Raw genomic sequence first — 18,732 nt, 5'->3', positions numbered from 1 at the left:
CTCGCGGTCCTGACGCCGGTCGGCGGCTGCAGGTGGGGATTTCGTTGTGGTGGTGGAGGGGAAAGTGGCTCGGTGCACATGGAGTGGGTGCACGCAGCATAGATAGATACCAGGGAGGTGGCAGGACGGAAAGCAGCGTGAAGTTGTTCCACTGGCTACTACACCGTGAGGGCTCACCGGGCCCGCACGTCAGTTAGACAGGTTGAGGATTGGTGCATGGACCGAGTTCTGCATTATGAACAGCCGTACCATCGCACAACTGGCTGGACCTCGGACGTCACCATTTTCCCGCCAAAAACCTCACCGGACCTTTTTTTTTTGAAATGAAAATTCACCGGACCTGGTGCTGGGCAGCGCGGAATCGTTCCTTGGTTGTGCGTTCGTTTCTTTGCTAGTTGTATCCGCTGCGGTTTTCTTTGTTTTTTTCTCTATTCTCTTTTTTCCCTTTTTGGTTCTTTGTTTCTTCTCCGGGTTTTTACGGTTTCTTCACTGATTTCCTTCAGTTTTCTATTTTTCTTCGTTTTTTAACTGGTTTAATTTTTTACCGGTTTTTCTCTGATATTCCTTTTTCTTTTTTCTTTATTACTTTCTTGGTTTTTCTTAGGTTTTTTTGCTTTTCTTTCTTTGTTTGTTTTCTTGGTTTTCATTGGTTGTTTCCATTTATCTTTGCTTCTTTCTTCTGTTTCTTCAGTTTTCACCATCTTTCTCTTTTATTCTTCAACACATGTCTAGTTTTTTCATTAACATTGTATATTTCTGTTATATATTAGGAGAAAAAATTAATACATGTTTTAACATTTTTGAAATATATGATTAACATTTTTTGCATGATTGACATTTTATAAATTTATGTTTTTATGTAAAAAATTTGATACACTTTCTACATTTTTGGTATACATCTAGAACATTTTTTATAAGCCTTTAATATTATTTAAATACTATATTAGCATTTTGTTCATATTTATGTTTTGATGTCTACCATTTTCATACATGTTGTAAGTTTTTCATATACATTAGAAGCATTTTTTATACACATTTAACATTTTTTGAATACATGATTACCATTTTTTTCAAACACATGTTTTTGAACATTTCTTGTTTGAATATGTGTTATTTGTTATTTCAAATACATCTTGAAACATTTTTTCCAAGTGCTATCAGCAGTTTTTTTAAGTTTCACAAACATTTTTTCAAACATAAGTTTTTTAAATATTTTTTAAAGTTTCTATGCAAATATAACAAAAATAAAAAGAGAACACGAAATCAAAGAAGGGACTAAGGAAACAAACGAATGAAATCCGAAATGCACGGACAATGCAACTCGGTCGGCCAATTCCCACGTCCCTTCAATGAGCGGATGCTCTGTCTTGCTTGAAGTGAGACATAGGGGAGCCCTTCCATATGTGTTTACCACTTATCCTTGAAGTGAGACTAAGTAAGCGATGCCTTGCAAGTAAACACTGAGTGATCAATGTGCGAACTAGCGAAACGTCTTGCCTCGCTCAGGCCGACGGTTCGTGTTAAATAAATGGGGCGCACCTCCCATAACAGCGCATACATGCAGTTTGAATTACAAGCTTGAAGATCAAGAAAGGAGATAGAGATAAAAGGTTACATGAGATAAACATAAGACTCTAACAACCTAACTATCTCAACTACTCCCCCCGTTCCAAATTATTCGTCGCGGAAATGAATGTATCTAGAACTAAAATACATCTAGATACATCCATTTCTGCGACGAGTAATTCGGAACGGAGGGAGTATCTCCTATGAGATGCGTCGGTCACATAACGTGACATGTTGCATGTTTAACACCCTCCCTTAATCACAATTGCATTAAGTTAAGATTATACTTGAAGTTTTCGAAGCTCTTGACAGGCAATGCCTTTGTGAACCCATATGCAATTTGCTCACGGGAATGCACAAAACGAATGTCAAGTTGCTTCTGAGCAACTCTTTCTCTGACAAAATGAAAGTCTATCTCAATGTGTTTAGTCTTTGCATGAAACACTGGATTAGTTGAAAGATAGGTAGCACCAAGGTTATCACACCACAGACAAGGAGCTTGTTTACTCTTCATACCAAGTTCCTTTAGTATGGACTGAACCCATATAATTTCAGCTGTGGCATTTGCTAGAGCCTTATATTCTGCCTCTGTACTGGATCTGGAGACTGTAGCTTGTTTGCGAGCACACCATGATATCAAGTTGGATCCAAAGAAAATAACAAAACCACAAGTAGATTGTCTATCATTAAGACAGCTTGCCCAATCAAAATCAGAGAAGGCACTAACAAGTGTAGAAGATGTTTTGCTGAAATTAAGACCCATGCTTAATGTGTTTTTGACATATCGAACTATCCTTTTGGCAGCAGTTAAAATGGACAGTTGTAAGTGCATGAAGGAACTGGCATACTTTGTTAACAGCAAAAGAAATATCAGGCCTGGTAAGAGTGAGGTATTGAAGAGCTCCTACCAGGCTCCTGTATTTTGTGCTGTCCTCTTGAGTCAAGAGAGTTCCTTGTGTAAGAGATAATTTGTCTGAGCTTGATAGTGGAGTAGGTGTAGGTTTACAACCTTGCAAACCAGCTTTCCTTACCAAGTCAACTGCATACTTTCCTTGTGCCTCTTTACTTCAATCCCAAGAAAATAATGCAAGTCTCCAAGATCCTTCAAAGCAACTGCACTCAAATCTTTCAAAAGTCATGTGATGGCTTCATCAGACGAGCTTGTCACAATAATATCATCAACATATATTAGGACAAATATGCATGTATTGGACTTGTTGTAGATGAACAAAGAAGTGTCGGACTTTGAAGGAACAAAACCAAGTGTTTGCATTTTGTGACAGAGACGGGAGTACCATGCTCTTCGTGCCTGTTTCAAGCCATAGAGTGCTTTGTCCAACTTGCAGACATAAGAGGGTGCACTTTTACTTATAAACCAAGGAGGTTGTTTCATATATACCTCCTCTTCCAGAACACCATGAAGAAACGCGTTCTGTACATCAAGTTGTCTGAGACTCCATCCCCTGGAAACAACAATAGACAAAACAAGACGGATAGTGGTAGCTTTAACAACCGGACTAAACATGTCCTCATGGTCTATGCCATACCGTTGTTTAAAACCCTTTGCAACGAGCCTAGCTTTATAGTGATCAATAGTTCCATCAGATTTCTTTTTGATTCTGAATACCCACTTGCAATCAATTAATTTTTTACCTTGCTGTGGGGGAACTAAATGCCAAGTTTTATTTTTCTTAAGTGCCATGTATTCTTCGTTCATGGCATTCTTCCATTTTTCATCACCAACTGCTTCCTCAAGTGTATGTGGTTCACAGGGTTCACCTGTAGAACAAATCATACCATATTTGGTTATGTGTTTATAATTAACAGGATGTATTACCCCATGTTGTAGTCATGTACGGCGTGACGGTGCAGCAGCAGGATCACCAGCCACAGAGAATCCCGGGGCAGGGACTCCTGTAGCAGAATCTGCTCTTATCGGATCTTCTGTGACGATTTGGTCATGTGCATCGTCTTCGGTCGGTGCAGAGGATCCTGGGGCCTCGTCATTGGCTGATGATGGCCTATCCACCTCAAAGTGGACGCCAGTCGGGCATGTGGACGCGCGCGTGGGCGCGCTGGAGTCCGCGCCGGATCCCGCGTCAGGCTTGGGCCCCGCGGCAGGTTGGCGAACGGAGTCGTGCCGCTTGTACACAAGCGGCTGGTCGCGGAACCGCACGCTGTGCTGATGAGCCGCGTGCAGCCGCGTGCCAGGCGAGGATTGGCGTGGAGGGGGACTCGGGCCGCCGCCACTGGAGGGGGAACGCGTGTCGCGCGCTGGGCTGGAGACAACGATGTGGTCGGTGGACGCTGCCGCAGGCGCGTCTGTCGCGCCTGCGGATGCGGATCCCAAGGGGGGTCGACTGGGCTGCTGTTGCGGGGCCGATCCCGAGGAGGATTTGCCTCCCAGAAGCGGACACGTGGAATATGGACCTGCCGGCGCGTTTTTTTCATGGATTTCTGCATCGTTTTTGCCGTTTTCTCCTGTAGCATCATCAGAAAGCTCATGCACACCATTAGTAGCAGAGTTAGTCAACAATTGATCATCATAATTCGGATCCCCCTTGATCAATACTGGTGAGATGAGTGGGCAGGAGGAGAATTTCTTCTCGAAGGCGAGCGCCAGCGTTTGGATGTAGAGTGGCGAATGGAAACTTTGTTTCGTCAAAAACAACGTCACGAGATATATAAACGCGACCAGTGGATATATCTAAGCACTTGACACCTTTGTGTTGAGGGCTATATCCTAGAAAAGCACACTCCTTGGAGCGTAGCATGAGTTTGTGTTTGTTGTATGGGCGAAGATTGGGCCAACAAGCACATCCAAAACACGAAGAGATTTGTATTCTGGTTTTGTGTGAAGAATCTTTCTACCGGAGTTTCATTGTTGATGACTCAACTAGGAAGCATATTGATGATATGAACAACTGTGAGAAAAGCCTCATCCCAAAACTTGAGAGGCATGGAGGCCCCTGCCAAGAGGGCTAGCCCAACCTCAACTATGTGCCTGTGCTTGCGTTCAGCAGAGCCATTCTGCTGATGAGCATGAGGGCATGAAACATGGTGTGATATGCCAAGTGTTTGGAAGAAGGAGTTTAGTTTTTCATACTGCAATAATTTTGCTAGCAAATTTTCGTTCAACCAAGGCTTGAAAGTTTTGAAAAACTTAAAACACATCGGATCTCTTTTTGAGGTAAATCCATACAAATTTGCTATAGTCATCTATGAAACTCACATAATACTCGTGTCTACCAACAGAGGTAGGGGCAGGACCCCACACATGAGAGAAAATTAATTGAAGTGGTTTGGTAGAAACACTAGTAGATATTGGATATGGTAATTGATGACTTTTAGCACATTGACAGGAATCACAAATAGTTTCGACATTTTGCTCACCAACAAATGGGAGTTTATTTTTCCTAAGTAATCTTTCAACTAAAGAAAAAGCAGCATGCCCTAATCGATCGTGCCACCGTGTTGACGAGACTTTGACAACACCATTGGCTTGTTTATAGAGTCTCCTAAGCTCCGGAATCAACGAGTAAATCCCTCGAACACATCTACCTTGATAGAGAACCTTCTTCATTGCCTGATCCTTGATCAAAAAGAAGTATGGATGAAATTCGAGGAAAACATGATTATCAAGGGCAATTCTATGAACAGAGAGAAGACTTTTAGCAGCACTAGGGACATGCAAGATTTTCTTAAGATGAATTGGATGATGAGGGGTATGAAAAATAGAATGACCAATGTGACAAATCTGCATACCTTCTCCACTCGCCGTGTGGATGTGATCTTTGCCATGGTACTTTTCCTTCATCGTGACCTTCTCAAGCTCATTGGTTATGTGATTAGTGGCACCACTATCAACATACCAATTTGTGTCGACGCCGTAGGATCCATCAGCTGCGGCGGCCACCTTTTCTTCATCTTGGGAGTCATCGTCATCTTCATCGTAACGATACCAGCAGTCTTTCGCAGTGTGCCCTGACTTACCACAAATTTGGCAGCGGGGTGTCTCTGATCGGGCCCGATTTGGACCCCCACCACGGCGACCGCGGGAGGCACCAGAGTGGCCATTGGAGCTGCCGCTACCACTGTTGCCGCCACCACCGTGACCTCCAGACTTCCCCTTGTTGCGAGAAGAGCCATGGCCACGTGAGCCGCCACCACGGCCGCGGACCGCGGCTTGGCAGAGGAGCAGAAGCTGCCGCCCGAGTGGTTGAACTGGGCCATGCGCTGGTTGAAGTTGCTGAGCATGGCGTAGAGCTCGTCGAGGGAGACCGGCCTGACGCGGGCATCGAGGGCAGAGACAAGGGGCTGGTAGTCGACGTCGAGCCCATGGATGATGTAGGAGATGAGCTCGTCGTCTTGGATGGCCTTCCCCGCAGCAGCAAGCTCATCGGCGAGGCCGCGGAGAGAGGCGAAGTAGGCGGCAACCGTCTGGTTGCCCTTCTGTGCGTTGATGAGCGCCTTCCTGATATTGTTCACACGGCTCATGGACTGCGACGTGAACATACCTACCAACGTGGTCCAGAGCGCGTGCGCCGTGGTGACCGTGGTCACCGTGACGAGCACCTCCTTGGAGAGGGTCTGAGCAAGTAGCCCAACACCTGCTGATCCTCCCTGACCCAGATTGGGTGGAGAGGGTTGGGTGCAGAGCTTTCTTTGCCATCCTTGTCCTTGGTGACATGAAGCCTGGTCGGCTCCGGCGTGGTGTCGTCGACGTAGCCGAAGACACCAGCGCCACACACATGGGGAGTAACCTGCATGCGCCACAACATGTAGTTCGTGCGTGTTAGCTTCTCAGTGACCTGTCCATTGAGGGTAGGTTGGGAGGAGTCGGAGGAGGAGGAAGAAGACATGGCTAGGCTCAGGTAGATGGGAAGAGATGAGGCTCTGATTACCATGTGCGAACTAGCGGAACATCTTGCCTCGCTCAGGCCGACGAGTTCGTGTTAAATAGATGGGGCGCACCTCCCATAACAGTGCATACATGCAGTTTGGATTACAAGCTTGGAGATCAAGAAAGGAGATAGAGATAAGAGGTTACATGAGATAAACATAAGACTCTAACAACCTAACTATCTCAACTATCTCCTATGAGATGCGCCGGTCACATAACGTGACATGTTGCATGTTTAACAATCAAGACCCGCAAAAAGAACCCGGATAGTGTTATCAAGGCTAAGCATGTTGAATTAACTGTGTAGTTGGATATGAGAACCAACTGCCACAAATTCCCCCAAAATATCCAAGCTTGGCGTGAACCTGATCGTCGAGGAGTTGGAGACACCTTGCTGCCTATGTGCGATTAGCTCCGACACGGGCTACCGGAGTACCGGTGCCAAAGCTAATCGCTCAGCAATGGCGGGCATCGTTGTTCTTATGATGGAATGCATGAAACCCTTTTTTACGTGCTTCAAAGAAGAAGCGAGGCGCTGTAAATGATTTTCAGACCAATACTGTATACTCCCTCCGTTCCTAAATACTATAAGTGTTTGTAGAGATTCCACGATAGACCACATACGGGTGTATATAGATGCATTTTAGAGTGTAGATTCATTCATTTTGCTCCGTATGTCGTTCATATTGGAATCTCTACAAAGACTTGTATTTAGGAACAGAGGGAGTAAGTAGTATGTTATGAATTGTTAGGCAACCCACTGTCTAGTAATGACAAGCTAACAAAAAACTACTGTTGAGTCTTCCCGTTTTCAATCAGTATTTTCATGATGCATCTAATCATCACGTACGGAAGCCAAATTGAGTTGTAATCCTTCATATATTAACTAAAATCAAGAGCAATATGCCAATATACCATCAACTAGCACAAAAGCATACATTACTCAGGACACAAATAGCAATACTGCACTGGAACAAACCACCAATGCTGCATGGATGACATACGCCGAGATCCCTAAATGAGATTTTTCATCGGAGTAAACATGCCCTAGGAATATATTGGCTAGCTAGCAAACACAGCATATATGATGTTCAGTAATGGTCGTTACATGCTGGATCTGTTTAATGTTCTGCTGTGACCGGAACCGGATAGTCTGAAAATTCTCTCCAATTTCCCTACGAAGGAGATGCAGTTAAGTTGATGGCGAAACACCATCAAACCAAGACTCCTGCAGATTTTCACCAAAATAAGAGTTCAGTAAGCTACCACCATCAGCTTCCTAATTGATTACGGAGCAGCATCGGCTAGTTTTGAGAAATCTGAAAACAAAATAAGAAACATTAGACACATTTGAATGAACATATCAAGAAGATGAGTGATATGGATAAACAGCAAGATGAAATTCAGTAAACCGAAATGCTACTACAGTTAGTCCATCAATGTGTATTTCCAAAAGTGAAATAAGTTAGTGGAATATCAACTGGATAACACATTTATTTTCAATCCAAGGTTTGGTTGTGGAAAATTACACCACGATCAATTTTAAGAAAGATCAAGCTTCAGTTTCAGGCTTTAATCAGTTAGTATTTCAGAAAAAGGAAAAACAATGGCGGTCATCATATCGTCATTTGTTTTTATCAACTTTCAGAAATGAAAGATGGGAGTGATGCTCCTTAAGTCGAAAAAAATGGTGGGCATCATGATGACAAGGCTAGATATCCTTGAGATTCTAATACAGTGATATCCTTCAGATTCTAATGCAGTGGTCACCAGACAAATAAGGCTAGGCATCCTTTCTGCCTGCTAGTTCAGAAACACTAATACACCTGAATGAAGGGATGGAATATCCATGCTGACACACCAACCCATAAATTTTGGCAGCCTGGCAAGTAGCTGCCAGAAGAATATGAGTGGAATAACAATTTCAGGTAGCACACAATAATTATTCTAAGAAGTAAATATGTTACTAGGTTGCACTAAAACATCAACTTGAACACAACCAAATAGAAGCTGGTTTTAAGGATAGGGATATGTTAGAAAATACACACGAAACCAGTTGAAGATAATCGTTGTAATTGGCAAAAAGATGCATACTGCTTGCTTTTTTCAATCCATAAACTGCTCGATTGACTAAGAGATGCTTGTATTAAGAATGCAGCATTCTTTCCAAAAGGAGGGTTTACCCCAAAGAATGCAGCATACGACAAATGTGAATGGATGAGAGACAACAAGAAGCATGAGCCAACATAAAGTAAAGAGAGATCATTAGCTGGTAAATTGGCACCTTAGTCTCTTCTACGGGATTTTAGAGCGAACCAGGACGTCTGACAAAGTCTTGTTAGTCACAGGGTCCTTCTTGCCTGAAAAGAGTTAACTTGATCAATTTACAAGAATTTGAACAGCAGAAGCAACACTAACACAATACAATTTAGAACATTATAGATTTCTGTGCATTGTATACAAGAATTAAAGTGGCAAAAAAATGATAGTTAGAGCAGGTTCTGAAGAATTCAGCACTGTACCCATAAGTGATAGCACAACAATAGAGGAAGGTAGCAAATGACTAGAGTAGAGGAATTAATAAAAGGATGCAACAGATTTAAATCCTTAAGTTACCTTCTAAAACCAAATTATAGAGATATGAAAACATAAGGTAGAACATACATACAGTGTACCATCGAAGCAACAAAAACGTTGTAAACTTCCTGTTCAAAAGCTAAATCACTTAGACCACCGAATATGTTTCAAGGAAAATTCTTATGACCAGGAAAACAGGTAGAAATGACAAGGGATTGGAAGTTTCAAATCAAGGAGAAGTTTGGGATTGAGAACAAAGTAATAATCTGCGTTCTGGATACGATTGACACATTTTAGTCCTTGATTACAGCTTTCGAGTGATATCTTAGTGGCTCATATCAATATATTGCAATCCCAATTGTTACCAAAGACAGGATATATAAATATGACATCTATTAATATACAGCATGATAAATTACTTTTATAGTCAGATGGCCATGTAAAGAGAAGTAATATGTCTACTGGACTACCCCCACATTACGATCAACAAATCCTACCACTAGGATACACAAAATAAATTCTGTCAAAGGTGATCCATAAAGAAACTCATCCATTACGCATCTAAAACTGAAAGTATGTAATGTGTTGAACGAGCAAGCGACTACCTGCAGCTGCAGAAGGGATCCGGGTCGATCCGAGCCATGGTGGAAGAACACATGGTATATAGGAGACGTCGACATTAGACAGATAGCTCCCAGTCACCTCCTTCCCGTCCATGTCCACGACGATAATGGTTTGCTCGTCAACCATGAGGTAAACCACATTGGCGTTAAGAGGATCAAGAAGGCCAATTTGCGGCGTCTTCCCCTCCGGCAAGTGCTTGCTGAGCGCCACCCGGTGCTCCAGCGTCCAGCCGCTGCCTTCGTCATCGAGCGCGAAGGAGCTGAGTAGAAACGGCTCCTCTCGAGAGACCTCGACGTACCGCAGCCGCCCTTCGCTGACGCCGACGCGCCGGTACCTGACGGGGGCCTTCCTCCAGCACAAGATGCTGTCGGCGTCAGGCAACAGACTCCCTAGGCCGAGCGCTTGGTCCTCCTGAGCGCCTGCAGGGAGCAGGCTGCCCCTCGGCAGCTCGACGAAGGAGAGCTCCGGCCGGTCGCTGAAGGGGTCGGCGGAGACTGCGCCCCAGGTCACGTCGACCCACCACATGCGGCCGCGGAACGCCAGCGGCTCTTGGTTTATCTTCAACCGCCGCGCAGACGGGAGCTGGCACGGCGAGACCGCCACGATCTCCCACATGTCTTTGTGCGAGAGGAACCGGAGCATGAGGTTCCCCTCAAGCAGGTTGGCGGCGGCGAACCTGTCAGGCGGCCCGTGCCCGTGCCCGCTGTCGGCTTGGGTGAGGAGGCCCATGCCGCGGCCGTACAGTAACTTCACCACGGGGTGGCAGGCGATGTACGGGAGGCGGGATAGCTGGCGGGTGACAGGGTTGAAGACGAAATGCGTGGTGGCGGGGACGTGGGTGGGGTCGACGTGGGTGGGGTCGACGGTGGGCGTGCTGGGCGTTTGCCGCAGCCGATGGGCGCCCTGCTTGGCGACGACGGGGGCCACGAAGCGGAAGTCTGAGTAGACGAGGAGGAGGAGGCCGTCGCCGCTCGCGGCGCAGACCTCGCCGCCGACAACCTGCGTGACGTCGCTGTCGGGGTCGGGGACGGCGCCGGTATGGGCGAAGTGCTCCGGGACGTACAGTTGGGAGACGCGCGGCGGGTGATGGAGGTACACCCCCGCGCTCGACGCTCCGGGGGGCGCCGACGCCGTGGCGCCCATCGCGGCCCACGGGGGATGCGAGGCGGCGGTGGTGAGGGAGCGGCGGAGGCCGCCGGAGACGGCGGCGGAGCGGCATCTCGCTGGCGGTGGGGATTTCCTTGTGGGGTTGTGGTGGTGGGGAGAGTGGGATTGTTCTGGAACGCTTGGTGCACGTGGACTGGGTGCACGCAACGTAGATACCAGGGGGGTGGGAGGACGGAAAGCAGCGTGCAGTCGTTCTACTGGGTACTGTACCGGGAGAGATTACTGGGGCCCATACGTCAGTCAGACAGATTGCGGTGTGGTGTATGGACCGGGTTCAGCGTTATGGATGGTCTTACTGCGCTGCAAAAGCTTCCCATTGGCTGGACACCTGACGTCACCATTTTCCCGCCAAAATTCTCAGGGCCTGGCTCAAACTCAGAGCTCCATTGCTCAAACTCAACACACAGAGCCACGGAACCACTACCCCTGTGTCTCAAAAAAAAAACGGAACCACTACCCCTAAAAAAAAAGTGCCACGGAACCCCTAAAAAAACACAATTTCCACGGTGACTATTGATAGAGCAACTCAGTCCCTCCAAATCCAAAGAAACAAGATAGATAAAGCTAAGCATTGCGATTACATTGTTTCTATTATCATGCGGAAGATATATAAGCGATCGTCTTGCAAGCATGGTATTCTCCAATGATCAATGCATGCTGATTAATTGAACCTAGTAATTTCTAAGTACTAGACTGTTCTAATGTGAACTGGAAGTCTGAACCAACTCGCACAGATTCCCAAAAACGAGACAGCAAGTGCATCAGCTAACTCCAGCAAACCCAAGCTTCTCCATATTCCCCAAAAGGAGTTTGCTAAACACTTATCCACCATCAGCTTCCTAGTTGATCAGATGACTTGTATCTGTTAGTTTAAAAGAGAGAGAACAGAAACATCAGGAGAGTTTGAATAACAATGTGGAGATGAGTAATATGAAAAAAAATGTTTTGAGTAAAAAAAAAAGCTACTTTGGTCCATCTATGCCTGTTTCCAAGTTTAGTATCGTATTTGCTTACTACTGATGAGACGAAACTACACAATCAACACTGGTATAGTAAGCAAGGGAGCTTCACTTTCAGGGTACACCAGATATACAAAAGCATTTCACGAGAAGCAAACATAATTCGCATACTGATGAAATAGGTAGGCACCTTTAATTTCAGGCTTTTATAAAATTTATTCAGTAAGGCAGTGGTCGGGATAATGAACAAGGGCAGGCTCCTGTACCTATATACGCGATGGTTTGATCGATCTTTAGTTTCGGACACAATCACACCTGCTAGTTCAGGAAATGTTACTCCCTCCGATCCATATTATTTGGCGCACACTTAGTATAACTTCGTACTAAAGTTGTACTAAGTGTGCGTCAATTAATTTGGATCGGAGGGAGTAATTAATAGACTTGGATGGAAGATCCATGATAAGATGCCAACTCATAGTTTCAGCATATGTCAAGTTGCCTACTACCACAAGAGTGCACGACTAGAAGAATAAATTCAGGTAGCAAACTTCAACACAACTAATCGTTTACACAGAATTATCAGCGATGGTTACGGATTTGAGAATATGCCAACATACAAAATGTAGAATAGAATGTAAACTAGTTTTGGGCCCCTACAAATATTTCAAGTTCCACAAAACCCTGAGTAGAACTCAACCAGAGACTTTCAGGTATTCACAATGAAAGATGTCAGTATATTTGATAATACAGAGAGAACAAGCTGAAAATAGTAGTAATAACTTGTTAAATATGCACAACATTGTTTTCCAGGTTATAAAATGCATGGATTGATTAATGAATATATAAAAGAACAATACAGCATCATAGACATGTGAACGGATGATATATAGCCATAAATGCATTCACAAATGACCATTAGCTAAGAGAAAGTACCCAGAGATTCGTTAGGTGGTAAATCGGTACCCTTCAGGCATTCGGCTGTTTGTCTGAACGAACCAGAATATCTGCCAGAGTCTTGTTTTTCATGAGGCCGTTCTTGCCTACAAAGGGATATGATTATCAGTGTACAAGATTTCGAACAAAAATCCTAATACTAACACAAAAAATCAAAATGCTAATAGCAGTCCTAATACTAACACACACAAAACATAATACTAACAACAACAAAAATCATAACAGTACGGATTTCACTGCATCTCATACAAGAGCTAGACAACTGATACATAAAGCAGGCTGTCAAGAATTCAATGCAGCATGGCATAAGCCATGACTACATGACAATCACAAGAATACAATTGTATTTTAGAAAAAGCACTGAGTAGTCAGTCAAATAAAGTAATGAATTAGGTGATTAAAATGGATACAAAATCCTGAAGGAGCCTTCTACCCTTCTACAACTTCATTGCACAGAGAGAAATAAATAGTATAGAACATGTTGTAAATTAGAAATTCATAAACAGGAGATAACTCTAATCAGCTTTTAGACTGGATTCTAACTTGGAACAAATCACCAACGCAGGCTGCTGCTACTTCGCTGCGTTAACTAGCAGTCAACTAAAGATAAGTTGATAACAGGCAGAAGATACACACCATTCAGGAAATAGTTTCAGAAAAAGAAATACACAGCTTCATAACTGAGAATATAAACCAACACTGATCATTATAGGATTAACCTAAGCTACAGATAGCGCTAAAAATAGTTGTTTAGAAGCAAAATACTCATACCACTGCATACATGTTTCAAGATAAATTTTCTCTATGACCAAGGCAAAATCTAACACGATTAGAAAACCAATGGGTCGAAATGCTTGAATAAAAATCTGGACAAACTGCAGGCATGCTCATTAACACAACCAATGCGGCACCCAAGGGGCCAAACACACATGACTTGAACTAAACATATATGCAGAGTCTCACCAAGACAGTAATCATGTATACTTAGATATCATTGCAACTAATATAAAGAGAAATGTGTGACTGATCACCTGGAATGGAGCTTGATCCGAGAAATGAGGGGAGCACAAATGGCAGAACAAAGCTTGAGTTGCACTTGCTTGGATGAACGCCGCCACCACCTAATGCCATAGACTCAGTCGGTCTCTTCGAGCGCATGTCCACGCCTAAACATAATGCTTTGCCGACAGGCACAGAGAGATCCACGCTTAAACATGATGCTTTGCCCACAAGCACGGTGAAATACAGCGAGTCGGGGTTGAGTGGATCAATGGCAGCAATCAAAGGCGTCGCCTTGGCATCGGAATAGAGAGTTCTCCACGACACCTGATGCTCCAGCGTCCAACGGCCACTATCGCCGCCCAGCGTGAACGACTTGATACGGAAGGGCTCCTCGGAAACCTCGACAAACCGCAGCCTGCCGTCGCTGACCCCCATGCGCCTGTGCAGGAGGAGCTGCCACATCTCGATAGCGCTCTGTTGGTTCGGAAGCATGCTGCCTCCTGGCAGCTCGACGGGGCAGAGCTCAGGCCGGTCGCTGAACGGGTCGACGTTGAGGGCGCCCCAGCTCACGTCCACCCACCAGAGCCGGCCCCCGAAGTCCAGCACCTCGTGGTTCATGTGCATCCGGCGCCCAGGCGGCAGCGGGGACGGCAGCAGCAGCTCGTCCCACTTTCCTGTCTCCGAAGTGAGCCGGCGCAGCAGGAATCGGCGTCCGCGGTCGACCACGCTGAGCTGCGCGGCCGCGTACCTCTTGGGCGGCCCGTGCCCGCCGTCGGCGTGGGTGAGGAGGCCCGTGGACGCGGCGAAGGCGTCCTCCGTGCCGTCGAAGTCCGGGAGGCGCGCCATCTCGCCGGTGACGGGGTTGCAGACGAAGCGGGCGAGCCTCATCGGGTCGGAGCAGCACCAGCGCTCGTACACCTGGTCGAGGACCTCGAACGGGACGGCGGACGGGGGCCGGTCCTCGAACATTTCGAAGGCGTTGGCGCGATTCTTGTAGGCGCCGAGCAGGAGGAGGCCGTGGCCGCTCGCGGCGAGGACGCTGCTGCCGAAGACGTTGATGAAGCGGCGGTCGGCGGCCGGGAGGGGGTCCAGAGCGAAGGCCCGCTTGGGGACGGTGACGCGGGAGGGGAGCGGGGGCGGGGCGAGCGAGAGGGACGCGCCCCGCGCCGACTCCTCCGCCGTCGAGATCCGGTAGACCATCGCCCAGGCGGGGCGCGAGGCGGCGGTGGAGAGGGAGCGGCGGAGGGGGCTGGAGAGGCGGCGGAGCGGGAGCGGCATCTCGCCGGAGGAGTCGGCGGTGGTCGATTTGGTGGTGGTACTGTAGCTACCGAGCGAGGGGTGCCTGAGGTGGCTGGCTCACATGGACTCGGTTCATTCAGCTCCGCGAAAAGGCTCTTCCCATGTGCTCAGCATGGACCCCACCTGTCGGGTGGGACGGTACATTGGTCGAACTGAACAGTGCTTTTTGCTATCCACCACATGAAATATGTGGTAAGCAATTTAAACAATTCAAAAAAAAAGATTTTTGCTATTCTTTCAGGCACAACAAAAACCAAAGAAATTTGTTTTTCAAAGAACAAAAGATCGAACGCCTCTTCCCCTCAAAACGAGAAGACTAAACACATCTTTGTTTACCATGGTTTGGATACCTGCTCGTTGTTAGTTTTCTTAGTTGGTTTAGAGTCGAATTTCTGGATCATGCGCTTGTAGACTTGTTCTGGATCACTGTTTTGGTTTCTTTAAATGAAATCGAAGGAAAAATCCTCTTTTGCTCCAAAGAACACCTTTGTTTACTATGGTAGTTCACCAATATTTTGAGGTTGAATCGCCGTCACATGATTCCATCTTCCATGCTCTCGTGGAGGGGCTCAACGTTTTCAAGTGAAAGACATGGTATGGCCCCCGAGCACACTTGACAAAACCTCAAGTAGGAGTGCCTGCACGCCTACGATGGTACCAATTGTACTAGATCCTGCTGGTCCTTGGGTGCCATTTTCGTACAACGACAAGTCGACGACGACAACAACAACGGTTGATTCTATGGCAGACCATGAAATTTGTCTACACTTCCCCATAGTACATCTCATGCGTGATGGTTTGAAGTGCCTCTGGCTCTTGGTTTTCCCTTGTGAGATCAATCCCTTTTTCCCCATACCACACCGTCCTTCTAGCGATTTTTCATGTTCTTTCCACAAAAATAGCACGATTCCATGAGGGAATTGAAAATGGAAGGAGATGGGTCTAGACTGTTTATGTTGTGCGAACTAGCGGAACGTCTTGCCTTCTCAGGCCGACGGCTTCGTGTTATATAGATGGGGCGCACCTCCCATAACAGCGCATACATACGGTTGAGATTACATTCTTGGAGATAAAGAAAGGAGGTAGAGATAAGAGGTACATGAGATAAACATTATACTCTAACTACCTAAACAACTCCTATGATGTGCATGTCATGTAGATATGTGCCGGTCATGTAGATATTGACGTGTTTAACACCCTCCCTTAATCACAACTCCATTAAGTTGAGATTATACTTGAAGTTTTCAAAATTCTTGACTGGCAATGCCTTTGTGAATCCATCTGCAATTTGATCACTGGAATGCACAAAACGAATGTCAAGTTGTTTGTGAGCCACCCTCTCTCTGACAAAATGAAAATCTATCTCAATGTGTTTGGTCCTGGCATGAAACACTGGATTAGCTGAAAGATAGGTGGCACCAAGATTATCACACCATAAACATGGATCTTGTTTACTTTTTATACCAAGTTCCTTGAGCATGGATTGAACCCATATGATTTCAGCTGTGGCATTTGCCAATGCTTTATATTCTGCCTCTGTACTAGATATGAAGACTGTAGCTTGCTTGCGAGCACACCATGAAATTAAGTTGGGTCCAAAGAAAATAGCAAAACCATCAGTAGAGCGTCTATCATCAAGACAACCTGCCCAATCAGAATCAGAGAATGCACTGACAAGTGTAGAGGATGATTTGCTAAAATTGAGACCCATGCTTAATGTGTTTTTGACATATCTAACTATCTGTTTGGCAGCAGTCAAATGAACAGTTGTAGATGCATGAAGGAACTGACATACTTTGTTGACAGCAAAACAAATATCAGGCCTAGTAAGAGTAAGATATTGAAGAGCTCCTACCAAGCTTTTGTATTTTGTGCTATCCTCTTGAGTCAAGAGAGTCCCTTGTGTGAGAGATAACTTTTCTGAGCTGGATAATAGAGTAGGTGTAGGTTTACAACCCTGTAGACCAACTTTTCTTACCAAGTCAACTGCATACTTTTCTTGGGAGAGATGAAGTCCATCCTTGTGCCTCTTTACTTCAATCTCAAGAAAATAATGCAATTCTCCAAGATCCTTCAAGGCAAATTCTGTACTCAAATCTTTTAACAACCCTGTGATAGCTTCATCAGATGAGCTTGCCATAATAATATCATCAACATATATTAAGACAAATATGCATGTATTGAACTTGTTGTAGATGAACAGAGAGGTGTCAGACTTTGAAGGGACAAAACCAAGTGTTTGCATTTTGTGACAGAGACGGGAGTACCATGCTCTTGGTGCCTGTTTCAAACCATAAAGTGCTTTGTCCAACTTGCAGATATGAGAGGCTCCACTTTTACTTATAAACCCAGGAGGTTGTTTCATATACCTCCTCTTCCAGAACACCATGAAGAAACGCGTTCTGAACATCAAGTTGCCTGAGACTCCATCCCCTGGAAACGGCAATAGACAAAACAAGACGGATAGTGGCAGATTTAACAACTGGACTAAATGTGTCCTCGTGATCTATGACATACCGTTGTTTAAAACCCTTTGCAATGAGCCTAGCTTTGTAGCGATCAATAGTTCCATCAGATTTCCTCTTTATTATGAATACCCACTTGCAATCAATTAAATTTTTACCTTGCTATGGAGGAACCAAATGCCAAGTTTTATTTTTCTTGAGTGCCATGTATTCTTCATTCATAGCATTTTTCCACCTGTCATCACCAAGTGCTTCCTGAAGCGTCTGGGGTTCACCTGGTTCACCTGTAGAACATACTATACCGTATTTGGTTATGTGTTTATAATTAACAGGATGTATTACCCCATGCTATAGTCGTGTACGTCGTGACGGTGCAGCATCTGAATCCTCGGCCACAAAAAATCCCGAAGCAGAAGCTCCTGTAGCAGAATCTGCTCCCGCTGGATCTTCTGTGGAAGTTTGATCAGGTGCAGCATCTTCTATAGGCGCAGAAGATCCCAGGGCCTCATCATTGGTGAATGACGGTGTATCAGCCTTGAGGCAGATGCTAGTCTGCTGCGCGCGCATGGGCACACAGGAATCCGCGCCCGGTCCCGCAGCAGAAGCGGGCCCTGTGTCAGGCCGGCGAATCTGGTCGCGCCGCTTGTACGTGACCGGTTGGTCACGGAAGCGCACGCCGTCCTGGCGAGCCACATGCTGCCGCGTGTCGAACGGGGGTTGGCGCGGAGAGGCGCTTGGGCTGCCACCAGTTGGAGCGTGACGCGCGGCGTGCACTGGGCTAGGGACAGCCGCACGGCCGGCTGGCGCTGTCGCCTGCGCGTCTGTCGGCTCTGATCCCGAGGGGGATCGACTGAACTGCTGCTGCGGAGCCGATCCCGAGGAGGATTTGCCTCCTGGATGCGGACACATGTGATATTGGACTACCGGCGCATTTTTTCATTGATTTCTCCATTGTTTTCACTGTTATCTCCTGAGACATCATCAAAAAAGCTCATGCACACGATTAGTAGCAGGATTAGTCAATATTTGATCATTATAATTCGGACCCCCTTGATCAATGGTGGCAAGATTGAAAGGATCGATATGGTTGACTAGAGGGGGGGGGTGAATAGGCAACTAACAATTTTTAGCTTTTCTTTAGCAATTTAAACTTTGCATCAAAGTAGGTTGTCTAGATATGCAACTAGGTGAGCAACCTATATGATGCAACATGGAT

General features: G+C 45.8%; 1 protein-coding gene across 2 annotated transcripts; it reads right to left on the bottom strand.

Annotated features, from left to right (window-relative positions):
• Positions 1 to 11,326: 11,326 nt before the first annotated feature.
• Positions 11,327 to 15,093, bottom strand: LOC119309723. 2 transcript variants are annotated; one of them, XM_037585683.1, is made up of 3 exons: positions 13,782 to 15,093; positions 12,730 to 12,836; positions 11,327 to 11,699 (listed from the first exon to the last, which is right to left on the bottom strand). In XM_037585683.1, exons 1-2 carry the CDS (start codon positions 15,028 to 15,030, stop codon positions 12,763 to 12,765), a joined length of 1,323 nt encoding a protein of 440 aa, XP_037441580.1. In that variant the 5' UTR covers positions 15,031 to 15,093; the 3' UTR covers positions 11,327 to 11,699; positions 12,730 to 12,762. The 2 variants fall into 2 exon arrangements, with proteins under 2 accessions (XP_037441580.1, XP_037441635.1); XM_037585738.1 differs by having other exon boundaries at positions 12,760 to 12,836.
• Between the last annotated feature and the right edge of the window lie 3,639 nt (positions 15,094 to 18,732).

The sequence above is a fragment of the Triticum dicoccoides genome, chromosome 1A (assembly GCF_002162155.2).
Source record: "Triticum dicoccoides isolate Atlit2015 ecotype Zavitan chromosome 1A, WEW_v2.0, whole genome shotgun sequence".
Taxonomy (NCBI): Eukaryota; Viridiplantae; Streptophyta; class Magnoliopsida; order Poales; family Poaceae; genus Triticum; species Triticum dicoccoides.
This window is presented reverse-complemented; position numbering and strand designations above follow the sequence as displayed.